At 35.9% G+C, this 20114-nt stretch overlaps 2 protein-coding genes across 5 annotated transcripts in view; both read right to left on the bottom strand.

Moving 5' to 3' along the window:
* Window positions 1–20114, bottom strand: part of for (cGMP-dependent protein kinase for) — a 749843-nt gene that overhangs the window by 120867 nt on the left and 608862 nt on the right. The gene's annotated exons all lie outside the window — the stretch shown is intronic.
* LOC137616395 (uncharacterized) lies at window positions 9781–13264 on the bottom strand. Its single transcript, XM_068346102.1, has one exon. It carries the CDS (start codon window positions 11794–11796, stop codon window positions 10816–10818), a length of 981 nt encoding a protein of 326 aa, XP_068202203.1. The 5' UTR covers window positions 11797–13264; the 3' UTR covers window positions 9781–10815.

The following is a 20114-nucleotide window of genomic DNA, read 5'->3' as shown; positions in this document are numbered from 1 at the left end:
ATAATAATAATAATAATAATAATAATAATAATAATAATTATAATAATAATTATAATAATAATAATAATTGAAAAGAGAAAAGATTTATTCTCTGTAAAACGTCAGTAGTTTCTTAATACAGCCTTCACTAGTGCAACTGCAATTGATAAAAAAAAAATCTAGATTAATGCCTTGGATAATGGGCAAGGCCGAATAAACTGGTTGTAACCGACTAGTGGCATAGCCTCTACCCGGCTAGCATGATACTGTACAACCCAACCCCGTCAGAGTGATAAATGAACGCTCTCTCTCTCTCTCTCTCTCTCTCTCTCTCTCTCCTCTCTCTCTCTCTCTCTCTCTCTCTCTCTCTCTCTCTCTCTCAGTAATAACAACAACGACATATCATGATCAGTATATTTTGACGAATATAAAACCATAATTGCCTATGAAAAAATTACTAATAAATGGGTTTCGAAGTAACAGGTAAGAGAGTATTACAGTTTCACAGGATATTTATATTACTGTATTTAACCATTGCCGAATGATCAGTGCTGCGGAATCTCAAGTCTACGTCATACGATTAAAGTTTTCACTTTAAAACTTCAGTAATGTAAGACATAAATGTTTCATAAATCACATATTTATATGTCTGATTAAATACTTGTTTTTTTAAGCATGATATCGTATTTAATAACTATTTTCTTTATTAGTAAAGGGGGTTTCCTCTCCTCAATAAACGCAAAACAACACGAGACGTAAGATATAACAAGGATTTGTAAATGTAAACATAATATTTTTAGCTAGATATATAATAAAGAAAAATAGCTAATATTCATAACTTTTTTATCTAAACCTATGTAAAGAATTAATAAATACTTTCCTCTTTGAGTCATTCGAGTGGCAATCTCTGCTTGGATCTTTATATATATATATATATATATATATATATATATATATATATATATATATATATATATATATATATACACATATATATATATATATATATATATATATATATATATATATATATATATATATATATATACACACACATATACATACATACATATATATATATATATATATATATATATATATATATATATATATATATATTATATATATATGTGTGTGTGTGTGTGTGTGTGTGTGTGTGTGTGTGTGTGTGTGTGTGTGTGTGTGTGTGTGTGTGTGTGTAAAGCATATAGATAAAGACAACCGCCATCACAAAGACAAAATCCTAAAATGTACCAAAATATACAGCATTTCCCAAGAATCAAGATTTGGCCTTTTTTTTTTAGTGGAGGGAACAAACCAATTAACAGAGGATATATACCCTGGATGACAGCTTGTAACAAACAAAGGATCATTCACAACAGTAGGTACTTGCTAAATGAACCTTTCTCAACATCGTTGTTAAATCGATAAGAGAAAGATTTACGCGTGACCAAGTTATGTTTGTTTCTGGCAAGAGATAACCCCAAGTCATTACTTTAAGGTGAAGCCTTGTACATCCTCCAGTTGCTAAGAGTAGGATCTGTCCCTCAATGGAAATTTCACTTTCCCTTTCCAATGGCAAGAGTTTAAGAGTTATGGTATGAGGTATTTGTTTGTCATAAATGTAATTCCAACTAAATTCAAGATTCTCTGTAAGACGTGTCTGAATTATCCGAAAGTATAAGGATTCAATGTGAGCAGGTGTGAAGAGTATATAAAAGAACAAAAGTGAGTGATGTGACTAAAGGAACCAGTAGTAATAAAAGAAACAAGAAGTAAATAAAGAGCGAACTTTCACAGCCAAACCATGACAACAGGCAAATTGCATTATCACCAACATCTTCAATCAAAAGACTTCTATCCTACACGGCTGTATGTCCATGACCTGGTCCGCATTTGGCAACTAAACTCGGCATACAGGAGTTGCACCCCCAAGTGAGGGTAGACTTAAACCACCGCCCTAGTGGGACACATAAGAGCAACACCAAGCATCCATGCCCCCCTCACTCTAAATTACCCTGATCTAAACAAGAGCAACCTCGCAAACACTCAAACTGGTAGCACCAGTGGTATTTAAGCTTCGGCTACAATACCGACAAGGCATCCTCGTCACACATTAGTAACTGAAATCGGCTGGCTCTGATCCGAGCCAGGTAGGACAGAAGGTCTTATCTTCTGAAAATTAAAATTGTTTTTGCTTTTTTATATACTTTTAGGTAGAAAATCTTTAACGTAACTGTAGAAACGCATTCACTATAACAACTTCAATGTGCGAAATTATACTCTTCCAATTAGCAGTATGCATAACTTGATGGAATCACAACATACAAGTTTAACGAAAATTAGTTTTAAAATTTTTGAGAGAGAGAGAGAGAGAGAGAGAGAGAGAGAGAGAGAGAGAGAGAGAGAGAGAGAGAGAGAGAGAGAGAGAAGGACAAAGCTAATCAATTATACATTTTCTAATAAAAAAAAGTCCGAGATGTATGAAGAGTTCCAAATATAGACAAAGATTTTTTAGATGACTGAAACCTCCACGGAATCTTAGATCCTTCATTAATAACCGCAATAAAAATAAAAGTATCTGAATTAACTATTCCTTAATCCAAAGTAAAAATTCCTTTGTCTTTTTCCTTCATTATTCTTTCTGGTCAAGATTTAATTTAGCTTTATATATTGCTGCTGCTTCTTTAATTCATATGCCTCTTCCTATACTAGAATACTAGTCCAGAAGAAGAAGAAGAAGAAGAAGAAGAAGAAGAAGAAGAAGAAGAAGAAGTTGTAATAAAGAGCTTACTTTTTAATGTTGTCTCTAATACGATGTCAAATTTTGGCTAACAACAACATCAACAACAACAACGACAACAACAACAAGAAAAAGCATTTGTAAATTTTACTTTTTTACTGTTTTCTTTAATACGATGTCAAATTTTCATTCCAAAAGCTCAGCTGACCATAGCATTTATCGGCTCTTTTAATCAATAGAAATCTAGTTTAGAGATCCCCAGATTAGAATAATTCCGAAAAAATACCAGCCTTTTTCTAAATCACAGATCCTTTAAACCAACAGCAAAACAGTATTTACTAGAAAAAAAAATAGCTTGATTGTTCGTTGTTGCAATTATGTTCAATTAAAAGCACAGGAAAGATATTCAGGAATTTTCAAACATACACATGCGCGTATGTATGTATGTATGTATATATATATATATATATATATATATATATATATATATATATATATATTATATATATGTATATAAAGAGAGAGAGAGAGAGAGAGAGAGAGAGAGAGAGAGAGAGAGAGAGAGAGAGAGAGAGAGAGAGAGAGAGAGAGACCATTCTAGAATCTTACAAATGTCTAAGAATACAACTAAGAATATCCAAATAGAAGTAGAGTAGTGATGTTCTCGTAGCAAATCAGCTAAACACCACCTGTTATTTATTATATTACATATTTCTTTTTTTCTCTCAATCTATCATCAACATAATACAGAAGAGTGCTTATTAAAGCTATACACAGCGAACACCAAGACAATACAAGCTAATTACTCCTATTGAATTACAGAAAGAATCTCACGGTCCTGCTGACCTATGTAATAACGATCCCAACTCAGCGAAGCGTAATTACCTTGCGGAAACGAATTCTAATCATACCCCTACATACTCTATGACTTGGTAAAAACATGGAAGCATTAAGGACAAAAACAAAACCACTCAAGCGGCAACAACTACTATATCACTGGCTGTAATCATAAGGGTCGAATTTCCGTTAATCAACAACACCAATTCAACCTTATGATACAAAATTCAGATGTAGAGAGAGAGAGAGAGAGAGAGAGAGAGAGAGAGAGAGAGAGAGAGAGAGAGAGAGAGAGAGAGCCAGGACTTGCTGAATCCTAAGGCCAGCAACATCTGAAGCTACAAGGCAAACCACTCCTGTATTGCTGGCAATACTTGAACCCGCTCTGCTTCAATATCATCAATATTGCAAATTCTTACAAAACCCTTTTAACGTTATGACACCTTCAAATAGTTATCCCTCATATACGTCAATAATTAATTAGTAATACTTAAACTACACGGCTAAAAATGAACGCCTCGTTTAAAAGGTGCTGTTACATAAGTAGAAATATCCCTACGTGGCCTTCAGTCCCAAACCAAGATTTCAAAGCCCAGCTTACTTAATCAGCGATAAGTTTTTTTTCGTACTGGTCTGAGATATTTAATACTATAAATTTACAGCATGCATAAAATTTTACCTAATCTGCAACACCTCATTAAGTGTTATTCGCACATTAATGAACCCACTTAATATCTAAATTTCAACTAGTATTAATACCCCCCACACACACACATATAATATATATATATATATATATATATATATATATATATATATATATATATATATATAATATATATATATATATATATATATGACTGTGTGCGTGTGCGAGCGCGTTTGTGTTATGTACACATGTATGTATCATTATATAATAACCTTAAAGACACTTCTTTCGACACTATTTCTTCTCTATGTATTTTCATTGGATTCTGCAGCATCTTGATAGTCATAATATATTGTTTTACGAGTAATAATAATAATAATAATAATAATAATAATAATAATAATAATAATTATGTGATCATTAATTAATTTTATTGGACTCTTGCAAAATATTTCTTCTTGAAACTAGGTGCGAAAGAAAATATTTAATAACAAGAAAAATAAGGAAATATGACAGGAAAAAGTTAACAATCAAAGAAGGGAATCAGGGATAGCCCTAACTTAAGAATAGTTTTAGAAAGAAAAATGAACAGTTAAGAGGTAAATGTACTTACTGGATCTAGTGATTTTGAAATAGATTATCTCCAATATCAAGTAATCGAACACAAATGGCCTCCGTTCTATATAGATTATAATCACGTGAACAACCTGCCATGAAGAGTAAGAAGTGTCTTTCTACGAGCATTGGTACACGTGCAGGTGGCGTGACGAAAGAGGTTAAAGTTTTTGTTCCATAAGTCTCCATAGAAAATGCAAACTACCCCATAAATACAAATTCTTCATTGGAGAGAGAGAGAGAGAGAGAGAGAGAGAGAGAGAGAGAGAGAGAGAGAGAGAGAGAGAGAGAGAGAGAGAGAGAGCATCGAAATCTTCGTGTCTCAATTTTGATAATACAATGCTTGTGGGAAAAACTGTATTGGTTCTTTTGCAACAGTTATAAAGTTACACGCTTTATATAATTGTCACTACAGACGCCATTCATTTATGCAGCGGAAAGTCTCTTATTGCTTGTTTTCTAGGTACTCTTTTCGTACTCCTTTTCGGGGCAATCGTTTCTATTACGAGATTTTCCAACAAAGGCTATCCCTATCATCAATCAATACTACCATCTGCTACATTCATAACTAAAATGATGGATCGGGAATGAGCCACTGAGAAGAAAACTTCCATTACTACTAGTACCTCAAACAACACCACAGTGTTACAACCCCTACCTACACACACAAACTTAGCTAATCGCCTAATTTTCCACGTATTTTTTTCTACCCCAGGATACCAAGACCTTTACTAGCACTTCCACACAATGTATAAAAAATTTACTGTGTCTTCCTCTCACCCACATACCTTCTCTCATTTTCTTAAGACCTTCAAATCAAACAATCTTATCACCAACCTGATATCCTCCATTATTTTCAAATGACTAAGCCATTTCAAAACCCTCTGATCCCCGCATGCACATGTCTTAGCTTTTTGAAAATTTTTATACATCACATTCTTCATCCTCTCCATGTTTATTTCTACATACATACTACAGAAGAAACCTTATTTCTTAACAGCAATAACATTTTCCCTTTGCATTCGATAATTTCAGATCACTTTCATAATGGACTCCTAGCTCAACAAAGCCTTTATTCATTACACCCCTGGTTTCTAGAGATATTCCATTTTTCTTCTGAATCTTTAATACATAACCCAGCTACCTCCCATGTCTCGCTTCTCTCGCCCTACCTTCACTATTACGTATAGAAACAAATACCTATATAATTCAACGCCTTCCATTGTTCCACAATCCCCACCAAGACTCACCACTATATTTTTCTGATTTCCATTTTCCCTCATAAACACACCATTCCTTATATCCAATGTCAACATTCTCTTGAGGACGTTTTCAATTAATAAACTAGGTGATGCAGTTTCTCTTTCCCATAATAAATCAGTAACGCCTTGTCTGGAAATATCAATCACTCACTAACCCAACCACAATCTATTTTCTTATCTTGTACCTACATAACATGGCCTTTCTAGGAATTTTCACATGACTCCATGAGTAAATATATTCTTAAAAACCAGGAAACATAACATGTTCTTGTGTTTGACATATGTTTATAATTTTGCATACACATATATATATATGTAAGTGTATATATATATATATATATATATATATATATATATATATATATATATATATATATATATATTTATATATAAAGTGTGGGTGTGCATGTATAAACTTCTAAACACCCTTTATGTCCCCCAGCTATAATTTCATTATAAAAATGTTAAAATGCAAACCAAGTTATTACCAATAACAATCAACTATTGATCACATACACTATTTAGAATTTGGGTCCAAAGAAGTGCAAGATATTTCAACTGGGCATCAATAATGATCTGCAGCAACTGATCTGAATAATGTAAAAGATCGAACAGAACCAAGAATAAAATTACTGGAGGATATTTGGTGTTCATAAATATGAGGGGTTACGATTCTATGGATGCGTTAATGTGGCTTGAAAGAGGTATTTTTTCGTAACATTTTCTTTTTAGTATATTTACGTCTAATATGTCCTAAATAATTTGTAATAATTCAATTGTTATTTGACTAAAGGTGTAAACTCCGTTTTTATTCTACTGATACATACATGCACATTAAGTCCATTGCTTAGTAATATTTCGACCCACAAAGTCAATTACTGTTTATCTTGCCAAAATTTGATTTGTCCAGTACGGAGGTGCCTATCCCTCTCGTACAATACACCTATGCCCCTCCCCACCCCCACCCTTCCACTCTTGAGAAACCCCTTCACCCCAATCCCCTTCAAACTTCAGCATCAGGGCGGGGCACGACTGGGACAAAAAACGTCCTCGGGCCAAGTGCTGTTCACAAGGTCGTCAGCAGTTCCCCCGCAGGCATTAAACTTTCATTTCCCGCACCAACCAACCAAGCCTCCCTGCGCTCAGCCACGTCGCAGAAGGCGAGAGACGGGAAGGGGGTGGTGGAGGGTCGGGTAGTGGTATTATGAGGGACTCCGTCAGCCAACGACGGAGATACAGTTTCTCGCTTCCGCTCCAAATAACTTCCTTGTACTTTACCTGTTGTTTACTTCCCTGAATAATATTATTACCGTTAAAATATATTTTCATCTCATTAAAAGATGTTACCATTGAGAGAAAATTTGCAGGCAGGTAAATTTTATCTTACCTTTTTTGTAAACTCCATCTTTTTCATCAGCTGATAAGTTAAGTCACATTGGTTTTAGAGCTAAGAATTGCATATTTCAAGTAAGTGTAATTTCAAATAACTCTTTAGTTGTTTTAAATTCATAACTTTTAGGTTTATCTATCACATATCTCTCCAGGAAATATTCTTGAAAAGACAATTGCCATTCGATACCATGGGGCCACACCAAGTTCAGGTCTCAATCCACATTATTAAAAAGCACCTCAACATACTAAGCTCTCTCAAACGAAAACGATAAAAATGTCTGAAATTGCATTTTGTTTAATTCATGTAAAAGATATCTTATATTTTGTATTTCCTGGCAATTTCTCTTTTGAAGATATTTCCTTTAGGAACCTAGGGCACATTTTCAAAATTATCTTCAATATAAAGTCTGGAAGACTCGTTCACATTCAGTGAGCATGGGGAAAAACCTTTTCATACGTTTTTGTTCAGCACAAATAAAATAATGCTACTTCATTAGGCAAACATCAGTTACATATCTAATGTAAAAACATAAACATTTAAGTGTGCAATACTTTTGTATGTGAAACATGGATATAAAAAAAAACTAGTGTAGCTAAGCAGGGACAAAACAAGCTGTGAATTATTAGTATTTATGATAAATTAATAGTACATGCTCAGGCAATTTAAAAATTGCACGTTATATCACGCAAAGGCAAAGCAATCAATCTGTTAGACCAAATGAAGACAATACAGAAAATATTCATGAAAGTTACTGAACATAATAGATTATATAAAGATCGAGGGCAGGGGGAGTGGGGCAAGGTGATTAAGTACAGTAAGTTGTTCAAGTAAATCCCTTTGTTGGCCAGTGTTGAAAGCGAACCTAAATCTTGATTCAGGATGAGGGAAACAGGAGGAAGAGGGGGAAGGAGGAGGAGGAGGAGGATCGGGAGGAGGAGTAACGTGGGAGTCCAGGGAATGTACGGCCTTTGTGTAAAGCCTTACTGAAAACGGGTGAAGGGTATCTTGGTGTTAACAGTTACTGGAACCGATATTCTTACAATGCAATATTCGAGAACTGTTCGTCGTTTGCACGTGAACATGAAAGAAAATGCATTCTCCCATTGTTTGTGAAATGATAAATAAATTATATTTCAAGTTATAAAAGTATCAATTTACTTAAGGAATCTATGTTAGGAAATTATATCGGCTTCTTCATTGAAATGCAAAACTTATATCCACTTCTTGAGAACAGTCAAATGGAATTAATAGAATAGAGATAAAGAAAGACATATAAAAGGCATGCAATTACGGCAGGCAATCAAGCGTTAACGATAAAATACCACATTATGTAACTCAGTATGAGCTTTTAAAAAAGGTGTTAATGAGCATGCAACAGCTGGATGTTTAATATCATTCGCAGATGATCCCTTCTCACGCATTCTCATGCAAAATGATGCAATATGGCCACATGTATGCTATGGAATGCAACTGCCAATCGCAGTGATGTAGAGAACGTGTGTTGAAGATTTATGTTTGTGATGATTTTGTGGGTTGAAAAGGTGATATATGCATAGGGATAGAGATGGGGAGGAGACGGAAAATTTTAAAATTCATATAACGGTTTACGAAAGGGAGTAAAAATATAAGATGATGAAAATTGGACAATGGACATGCATTCCTAGATTGACTTTAAAATTCTTCAAGCAAGGAGGAAGATGAATATTTCAATTGAACATTTGAGAAAAATATTGAAACGTGATCCCTGTAAATGATCGAAAAATTTATTCAGTTTTGAAAAACTTTTAACATGCAAAACAGATTTATTAAATGAAATATGGATAATACTGATTAAATGAATCATGCAATGGGATGGTTAGTGTATAACACCATGAAAGATGAAAGAATGAAAATTCGTTTAGTATTGTATAAAAAAAAGGAGAGAAATGCTATGAAAAAAAATGATATAGTGAATTAGGTGACTTAAGACATGCATCTCTTAAATATGTAAAAACGTGTTTCATTAAATCTTATTTGTAGTGAAACTTATTAACTTCCCCAGTAATATGTGTCTCTTTAAATATCCAGGTTGGTTTTTGCATTCAAACGAATTTGTGTACAATTAGATATATACTGTATATCTGCTTGTAAAGTAGCTTAAATATCTAGGTTTAAATTCTTTTAACAGAAATATTGTTTTTGTCTCTTAGTCTAATATTCTTTTAATTTGTGCCCTTTTATTTTTGACAGTTTCTCATAATTCTGACTTAACTTCTAATTTTAAAGATTATAGTTGGTTGAGGATAGAGAATAAAAGACTGGATTGTTCCCTCTACCTCTTTTATTTAAGCACAATGACCGGTTGGAAAAGGTACAAGGCTCATCTACGGTAGACACACAGGAACTACCTTCCACAGCGCATTACTATATATATACACAAACACTGGAGCAAAGAAACACAAAAATATAATTTGATAAATACAGAAGAGACAAATTACAGAGATAATACGCTTACTTCCTCTACTCAAGCTTTTCCAAGAAAAAAAAATGGATTTAGATATCACGGTCAGCTGCTGCAACAACAACATTGGACATCCAAAAGTCATATAATAGAAACACTTAATGCATGGAAAGAAAAAGGGGAATCTGTACAGCTATGTACAAAGGAGATACAAATCAATAGGGAAGGGTGTGAAAAAGTGTCTTTTGTGTGATGTACTGTGCATCGTGAGTGGTGCACACATGTGCTACTACAACACTGGCGACAGGCAGTGCTCCGTGCACACTCAACACACGGGCTCTGGTGGTCGCCCCCGGGCCAGGAGGTGCAGGGGCCGCTAGCCCGAAGTTTGATATGACTGTTGTTCCCAGCCCACACGAACGACACTCCAACGGGCCAGCTGTCCCTCACGCAAAGGCCCAGGGGCCCCACTAGAGGCGCGAGAGTCTCGGCTGATATTTCAAGGGGTCCGCGCTTGAGACCATCCGAGGCCCTCTATAGCAAACAGAAAGGCCGGGAGGAGTAACAGAACCACGGGTCGCACCATTGGAACCAAATCACTTATGGCTTCTTTGACACACAATGACTAATTAGCGAGTCCTCTGAAGGATACTTTAATGGTCCTCCGGAGGAGACTGAGACGAGTGTAATTGCTTTATTTTTTTAACTGACGACTACAACTTATGGCACCATGACTTGTGTAAAAACCATATCTTACAATAATCAATTAGCAACGTGATGGTGCAATAAGTGCGACCCGCGGGACGCGGGCATCAGGCGAGGCGTGCAGAGTAGCAGATTTCCCTTTGGGGAACACAGCTAAAAGTGTGGGCGGTGCATTACTTTTCGGCGTGTCCGTCACCTCAATCCAGTTGACTTACTTGAGCTATCCGATTCTTCGTGAGATCCATTGCCCATGATTCCTGCAGCACCTGTCCTTCGTGAGCGATCATTTCCCCCACAGACTTTGGGTCTTGGAATGGCCCAATCGTCGTCGCTTTCCGATCCAGCCTCGGGGATGTTATGGCGGCTGTCACGCTTATGGGTTCTATGCTTATGAGATTCATGTGGATGCTGAGATTTCTTTCCATCCGGTCGGGTGCTCATAAGAACTTCCCGCCTCGAGAAGCGGCAATTAGGTTTTCTAGCATAGTCGAACTCGTCGCCTGAGCCGGAAGAACTCTGGGAATTGCTGCCGCCATCGCTGTTGTGGGAATTTTGGCGTGAGGGCTGATGGCGATCGGAATTCAGGACCCTTTCGACGCGAAGATGATCAAAGAGGGGGTGGCCAGTTTTCGGCACAGACCTCAATTTACTCTGACGATTTATGGCTTCGATTGTTTTTCTGTACTGAATTACCTCGACGGACTCGTACATTTTTTCGTCGGATGCAGTTGACCGAAGGCTACCCAAGATGGTCTTTGTAATGTTGTCCATGTTGACACTATTGCGTTTTTCATTTTTACTGCTCTTAGGCTGAGAGCAGCTACGGGCGCGTGGGCGAAAATCATTATCGTCATTGTTGTAACGGTGGTGTTTTCCTCCGTCGTTCATGAATACATCCAGATAATTAGCGTCATTGTCAGCTCCCAACAGCTTAAGACTGTCAAATGTCGGGTAACCACCATCACCCATTTTACCTGATCTCATCATCCGGGCGTACTCAGCTTTATCTTGGGCGTGACGGGCTCGCATAGCCTCGAACATTGGATGTCCCATGGGGTTTACCATTTTACCCATTGGATAGTGACGTGGGTAAAGGACCTCCTTTGAACGAGGGTGATGCATCATGTGCATCTCGGGTTGAAACGACACTTTGGTTCCGTGATATCCAGGCATTTTGAATTAGATATCAATTTTATTAATTGCAAAAATTAAATGAAAATTACACGAGTATTTTACTATAGCTTCACAAAATGACACTTCACAAATTTCTTGGATAATTTTTTTACGATAATCACTACCACTCTTAATACAATTCCAACGCAAACTGAAGAACAAATGAATGACTTGCTAAGACAATGACACGCACACGTGACAATTTACACTTTCTGATAATTCAAGGAATTGGTTCACGGTTGGTGAAGATGGTTGATTGTAACAATCAAATCGTCACACACTCTAATTGAGAAGTTGTATGATCCCTTCCCCAAATGGTGAGGAATTTTCTCTTACAGGTAGACGAGGCACTTATGCTTGAAGGAGGTGGAGGCTTGTCTAACCACTCTCGCCTTTATATGCGTTCACTTTCCTTCTCTCTCGCACTCGAGATGAGTCGACGTCTGATGTAGGCGGAGGAGGAGGAGAGAAGGTGAGGAGAGCCGTGACTCGGGCAGTGACGGCCTTATCCTGTCTTCGCTGTGTATATACCACTTGGAAATCTTGTCCCACGTCAGGTGAGGCAACTCGACCCTTACGTAATGTAGAAAGTGATTGCAGGGGATGTGAGTCACGGGAACTCGAAAGAAAGAGTCACCACGTAAAATCCTCTTCGAGGTCGAGGGAGAGACTTGAAACGTTGCTCGTATGATCCCTCGAGCGAGAATGATAGCGTGAGGCCCTCTGGCACGTAGGCCGTCCGCAATCACACTGCGGGGTGGTTAGAGATGCAAGGCAGGAATGACCCAGATGATGACCCACTTGCTGGATGCCCAGGTCACGAACCCGACTGCTGATGTTGCTGCTCCCGCTTACCTCGCTGTTGCTGTCGTTGTTGCTTTGTGTGGTAACGTGACTGGCACAGACCTGTTTCAAGGTGCAAGCGTTGTAGAAGATGATCTTGGGTTATGTAATAACAAATTCAGACCTTAAGTTCAGGACAGGAAGAAGAGGGCGATTCAGCGTGGGAAGAAGTTTGACTTGTTATGATACTATGAGTTTCAGGTGTTAGAATAACTTGAATTCTTAGAGAATTTCGTAGAAGAAGAAGAAGCTGGGAACTTTTATCAATTTCTTTTCGAACGTAGATTGGTTATGTACCCTTTGACAAGGCTCTTAGTCGTGCTGAAATTCTTGAAAGCTCTCCTGGTAGGGTTTCTTATCCTTCGACACAGGCAGCTTCTTTGAAGTCTACAAATCCACGACTTGGAGGAGTAAAATAGGAAGCAGAAGAAGAAGTCTCAAAACACACTACTACTGCAATTCCTTAATTTCTCCAAGAGACACTTTTATGACGAAGTTCTTTGGCGTCTCTAAACTCAGGCTACCGCAGAAGGAAATCCTGAGTCAATGTGTCGGGAGCCTGTCGCACGAGCACGGCTGGTCTGAGCTGTGGCTGATGGCCAAGTGACGCAGACCCATCGTTTTACGCGCCCTCCTCACGAACGCCGCGGACGGGGGACGAGGGGGACTCGAGTCCCAACCGCTACGTTTGACAAGGGGAGGGGGGACAGGACAGCAAGAAGGGGGCTTACGATGGCAGGGACACCAAAAGACATACACGGCTGAGAGACGGGGATTTGTAGGGACCTGGGGGACAGGGGGGATGGGGTCTCATTCCTTAAGAGTGGTGAGAGTGAACCCCGCGAGGGTGAGGGGGGTACAAGGTCATGCAACTAAATAGCCCCCCGCCGCCCCTTATTCCCACCTGCTCAATCCCCGTCGCTCGACTTCCACTAACGCACCGCAAAAAATGTACGCGGCCTAATCGAGGTCTGAGAGAGAGAGAGAGAGAGAGAGAGAGAGAGAGAGAGAGAGAGAGAGAGAGAGAGAGAGAGAAAAAAAATTATAAGTAATATTTATATATATGTATACATCAATTATAATTAATATTATATATATATATATATATATATATATATATATATATATATATATATATATATATACTGTACATATATTGCATATAATCACAAAATATAAAGAATAACAAAGATAATAAAAATACTAACAATAATAGCTATCACAACCGATACCTTCGGTGTTGTTTACTACAACCACCAATATTATCATCATTGCTACAGTAGCAACAACAACAACAAAAAGGCAGCATTAGCAATATCATCATTATCGTGATAATATAATCAAAATTGCCATGAAATCCAAATTGCCTTTATTAGCTGTCAGTTGAAAGTCATAAAGATTAATGTACGTGCGACTAATCATATAATTCCAAAATTATCTGTTAATGATAAAATTTCACTTTTAATCAATCAAGTGTAGCAGGAAATGTTGCTTAAATGAAAGATATTGCATATCAATGTTATATAAACCGTAAATTTAATCGAGTTATTCATTTAATGTCTATCACCAATATCCAATCAGATTCCATGAATAGCAGATAGCATAATTAACTCTATTTCATCGGTTAATGATATTTTTTTTGCAAGCTACTTCATTTGCAGAAATTAATCAAGAGTAAAATGTTCATAGTTGCTCTTGTAACTAGAAAATAAGAAGCACATCAAACACAAAGACTAACAAGTTCCACCATGTTTTAGAAACGCCTTCAAAGCACATCAAAACCAAAATAGTTATACATCCAATAACAGTAATACCAAATTACGTTATTACCGTAAAAGTAAATAAATAAATTAAAAAATAATTATCAATAGTAATAACCTATTGCCATCACCTTCTTCAAGGTTTAGAAAAAGTAGCAGGGTAAATAGAGTGGAAATCATACATTTATTAAAACTGTTCATTGATTGATGCGGAGGCACGTAGCATCCAATACGAAAAGATACCCAGACAACGGACATGCCAGAACGCAGACAGACAGCCGAGCAGGAGCAGGATCAGCGAGCCCTACAAATCCGGACAGAGCAGCAAGTGTTTCAGACAGGCTGCCTACACCAAGCGCTTGATGAATTTCCGGGGTGCCCGGGAGAAGGAAAACCCAGGACCAAGCCCTATTATTACATATAATCGTCTCGAACCTTATTTCGACCAGAGCGACATGGTAACAATGATTCTAATTCTGAAAATCAACAGACTGGCACCCCTGCAAGTTGCTGTTTATAACGCCAAACAAAAAACAAATCTATTCTGTACCGGAACAAATGGAAGTGAATGTCATGGTCAAGTCATATAGTCATATGTTTTTTTTTTTTACTAATATACACACACACATACATATATAGATATATATATATATATGTATATACAGTATATATATATATATATATATATATATACATATATATATATATATATATATATATATATATATATGCATGCATACACAAACACACACACACACACACACATATATATATATATATATATATATATATATATGCATACACAAACACACACACACACATATATATATATATATATACGTATATATATATATATAATATATATATATATATATATATATATATATATATATATATATATACTTGTAATGTATTGTTTAAACTGTTGTTTTATGCTGCATTTTTATTTCAAGCCGTCACTTGACACCAAAATTGTATTTACTTTGCGGTTTCGAAACAGATCATTAAATCTAATTCTGGTGACAAATTATCTTTAATTGACGTGGAGACTCTCTCTCTCTCTCTCTCTCTCTCTCTCTCTCTCTCTCTCTCTCTCTCTCTCTCTCTCTCTCTCTCTCTCTCTCTCTCTCTGAAAAACGCTTAAATTTCATTTCAATAAATTAGTCGCTGTCTACAGCAACACTATGATTGGATAAAAATGTCATATACTTAAAAGTAATTACTCACATCGTTAAGGGAAACATTCATGAAAACTTACTTATAAAATTTCACTACAGTTCACGATTGACGTCAATGACAATCAACCAAAAATATCACGTGACAGGACTAACAATAACCCTTCGCCAAATATATATCAAAATAATAATATAGGCATTACAGAAAGATAGTTTTTTGGAAAACGGATAATGGCATCTAACATATTCATTTTGATTAATAGGTAATGAATGAAGCAAAATAAACAACAAAACATTGCAAATATATTGTGAAAACTTTAAGTGATAGGATATAAGAAAATGAATTCCGGAAGTAATTTAGTCTGGTTTAGACGAAATAATGGAATAAAAGGGAGAAAATATACAAAGTATACACATGGCCATAAGATCATTTGTGTATGAGCAATAGGGCAAAACAAAATGAGGGAATGATTAAAAGGTAAAATCCCCTTCCCTATGCGACTATTAAACCGCACATAGACGATAGTGTAGATATTTAGGGAGTAGGGGGGGATGGGTAGATGAGGGCTGCCATGAGAGAATGGGAGGAGGAAGGAAGGGGTGCTGGATAGGGATATGATGGGAGGGGGAGGTGGGCGCGGTCTCCATGGACTTTACCCCTTCTGCCGTCTGACCTTTAGCAGCGGTTGACCTTTGCATTTCTTGCGGCTCAAAATTTCCCCTGAGGGAGCCATCGACTCGCGAGCCACAACGCGCGCCCCAAAAAAATCCCCCCGAGAAAGAGAGTGAGGTTAGATGTCCAAGTTTGTTAGGGAGTCCTGCATAAGGAAGGGTACATTGGGGGAGGGTGCCATTCTTCATGACGGGGCAATTCACCCCCCCTAAGTCAACCCCCTACAATTTCCTCACCCCTCATGGATTATTTGATGACCACCTTCTAAAAGGCCACAGAAATACATTACCCCTTCCTACTCCCAAGTTCTTTTCGTTCCATTTATCCGCAACGAAAATGACAATGAAATTAAATTAATACGTATCCACAGAAAAATAAAATCGATTATCCTTGCCCTTTCTTCAAAGGTTACATATCTATCAATAGTAACTGTCAGGATTCATCTATTAGCGTTAATAACGTTCATGGTAACCTCAATAAAAAAATTAAGCTCCAATCTTATAAGGGATAATTTTGAAAAAGAAGTTAACTAAGAAATACAAATATACGGCGTATGCACTCATCATAATCAAAACGAGAGATAAAGATTAACATCTATACAATCAACAAAGACAATATAATTTTTTTTTCAGGTTAGAAAAACGTATGACGTTAATCAAAAGTTCTTTTTTTGTCACTTCAATATTTATTAGGACTTGAATGGGCGCCATAAAAATAGTTGCAAGCATTCTAAAATCAAATTTGCATTGCAATAGTTAATGATGAAGAACAAAATACTGGTAGTAACAAATAGTAATCACCAGTTATTTACGAGGTTGATTTACAAGTGGCTCTACTGGGTGGAGGCTCTGTATTGGCTGCATTAAGAAACATCACAAATACATCAATAAAACCGAAAATATTCAGGTACAGACAATAAAGACCCAACAAGTCAACAAATAGATTTGGACCTAATAAACCATGTTTATATGCAGGGCCTTGAAAACTTATAAAGCGATTTTTTTTTTCAAATGAATGCCACGTAGCAGAGAATTCCAGTAAGACAAGGGTTTTAAATATACCGTTGAAACAGCAGTCTGACCGCTGTGAGATGACCCACGTTTCCTTAGGGTATGTATTACAGCTTTTCTTCCCTTTCCCATCTGGGATTTCCCACAGGGATCATTCGCTCTACGGAGGTTCAAACGTAGTCTTTCCCTGTCGACAGGATATTAATTTTTCATAGAAGCATCAATGATACTTTCCTACAAAATGATCTAGTCCAGTCTTCATTGGATTGGGAATGTTCTGACGACAAATGTTAATGATGATTGATGATGACATGCATACATATATTAATATAAATATTCATACACATAAATTTACGCACACATACAGTTTATATATATATATATATATATATATATATACACATATATATATGTATATATATACATATACATATACACACACACACACACATATATATATATATATATATATATATATATATATATATATATATATATATGTGTGTGTGTGTGTGTGTAAGCGCCTTGTGTATAAACAAGCGGTAATTCTACAATTGCAATTAAGCCTGACGAACAGAATTACCTACAAACATAAAATTAAAAGTTAATAACTTCTTAGGAAAGAGAACAGAAAGATCCTAACCTAATAGGAAATACAAAAATTGGACGAGCAGCAAAATAATGAGCACAACTTGAATCCGGATATGCAGAAGTAAAATGGAAAAAAACTTGGTCAGAAGTAGAACAAAGCGACCATAATAATTTATCCCATTTCTGTCTCTCCGTAGTATAGCTGTGCAGTCCGACTGTTTTCTAACCCGGTGATAGAGAAATTTTTTCAAGGTGATAGTATACAGAGAGAGAGAGAGAGAGAGAGAGAGAGAGAGAGAGAGAGAGAGAGAGAGAGAGAGAGAGAGAGAGAGAGAGAACGCATAAGTTTCTAGATAATAGCAATAATTCTTCTATTGTAAATGTTTCTTCCAAAATAAAACCTCAAAATTATTGAAAATATTTCAAGTCATAAACTCAAGAAAACCTGATATAAAGTTTCGAATATACTTCCTCGACCTTACTTCTCTAAAAGCAAATAGTAAATTACACCTTTGCGCTGGTAACTCATGAAAAAGTCCAAGGGAAATAAAAAAATATCAATACAGAATAATGTTGACAGCAAAATTCTACGCGAAGAAATTTACTGTACTCACAAGTAAAATAAAAGGTAAAATATAGAAAAAGTAAGAAAACAAATTAAAGGTAGAAAATATATACACAATAAATAACAAAGTAGTGCCAAATTAAGAAATTCTGTTTCCGTTTCACAAACATACATCCGGTAAATACAATAATGGGAAATATCTCAATCGATTGAAAATCTTTTCAATAATCCTAAATTTAGATAAAATAACAAATATAATCTAAACAGAAATGAACCTACAAACACTTTACGGTACAGATATTAACTTCAAAACATCTCCACAACAATCCAAATCTTTTCAAATCCTAAACATAATTTTGAAGTATGGATGATTATCAATCACTTTAAGATTTATGAAGCTGCCTTCAACCTCACAATATCTATCACTCCTTCTCTATACATTTTTTGTAGAGAAATATCAAACATATTAACCACAAGTAATTTAGATTTCTTCTTATTACGAGTATAATACTAAGAAAAATCGCTCTCAGATGGCCAACAAGATAAGTGGAGATAGTGAACAAATTCTATCCTCAAAACCTTGAAATGAGCATAAGTTTTTCCTTGTACACTTCAATCCGCAATCGTAACTACCCACAAAATATTGATTATCAATATAAATTCAAATTTTCTATATCAGAAATTTACAGCAAATTTCGTGGATTTAAAATGCTATTTAACTGTCTTTTCCACCAAATAGCTAATAGATAAACGGCAAAAAGAGGATGGGACCGCAAACCCTGGAACTCCAGATAAGCTTTTGATTGATGTGTTCGTCTATACACGAAAAATTGTAAAAAAAAAATTCTAAAACAAAGATTCTGATGAAACGGCACTAGACGTAAAGGCCCCTAGCTTAAGGTTAAACAAGACCACCGTGCGGGTACCTTCATATTTCGCTGAAGAAAGGACCTCCCAAACAAAAGAATGACCTTATCCATCCATCAGTCCCCATTAAGCAAAAAGCTGCTATGCGGTCCCCGTGTCCATATGCATTAGCCTGTCTCCCTCCTTACCTGGAAACGCACATATATATATATATATATATATATATATATATATATATATATATATATATATATATATATATATGTATATATATATATATATATATATATATATATATATAAATGCATATATAATACACATACATCTATGGGTATGTGTGCGTAGAGAGAGTAAATGTAATTAAAATGACATGTGAATCGGAAATCATTTCAAAGCCTAATTGCCGTTCGAAAGTGCAACAACAAACAAAATCAAGACAGTTCTTTTAAGCGGAAATGCAAAACTTTTGACTGAAATGGAGCAGTATTTAGTAAATTTCTAGGTGCATGTCTCAGGGCAACAAAGAATAAAAATAAGAAATATTATTTTTCAAACTAATTTATATTTCATTATTTCACATTATTATGACTTCCACTATATTCAAACAGAGAGAGAGAGAGAGAGAGAGAGAGAGAGAGAGAGAGAGAGAGAGAGAGAGAGAGAGAGAGAGAGAGAACTGATAAACTTATCAAGTAATCGAAGCTTAAAGACAACTATCATGTACATTTTGAAATATTTAAAAAAAAGGTAAAATAAAGCAGCATATATTACATTTATAATGGGATAGGTTCTTACCGCACTATTGAAGTCTCCTTGGTACCCTAATGAAGTTAA

The sequence above is a fragment of the Palaemon carinicauda genome, chromosome 22, assembly GCF_036898095.1.
Source record: "Palaemon carinicauda isolate YSFRI2023 chromosome 22, ASM3689809v2, whole genome shotgun sequence".
In the NCBI taxonomy this organism is placed as follows: domain Eukaryota; kingdom Metazoa; phylum Arthropoda; class Malacostraca; order Decapoda; family Palaemonidae; genus Palaemon; species Palaemon carinicauda.
This window is presented reverse-complemented; position numbering and strand designations above follow the sequence as displayed.

Excerpts from the sequence above, each read along its gene's own strand:
- LOC137616395 (XM_068346102.1), bottom strand. The coding sequence starts at position 11,796 with ATGCCTGGATATCACGGAACCAAAGTGTCGTTTCAACCCGAGATGCAC.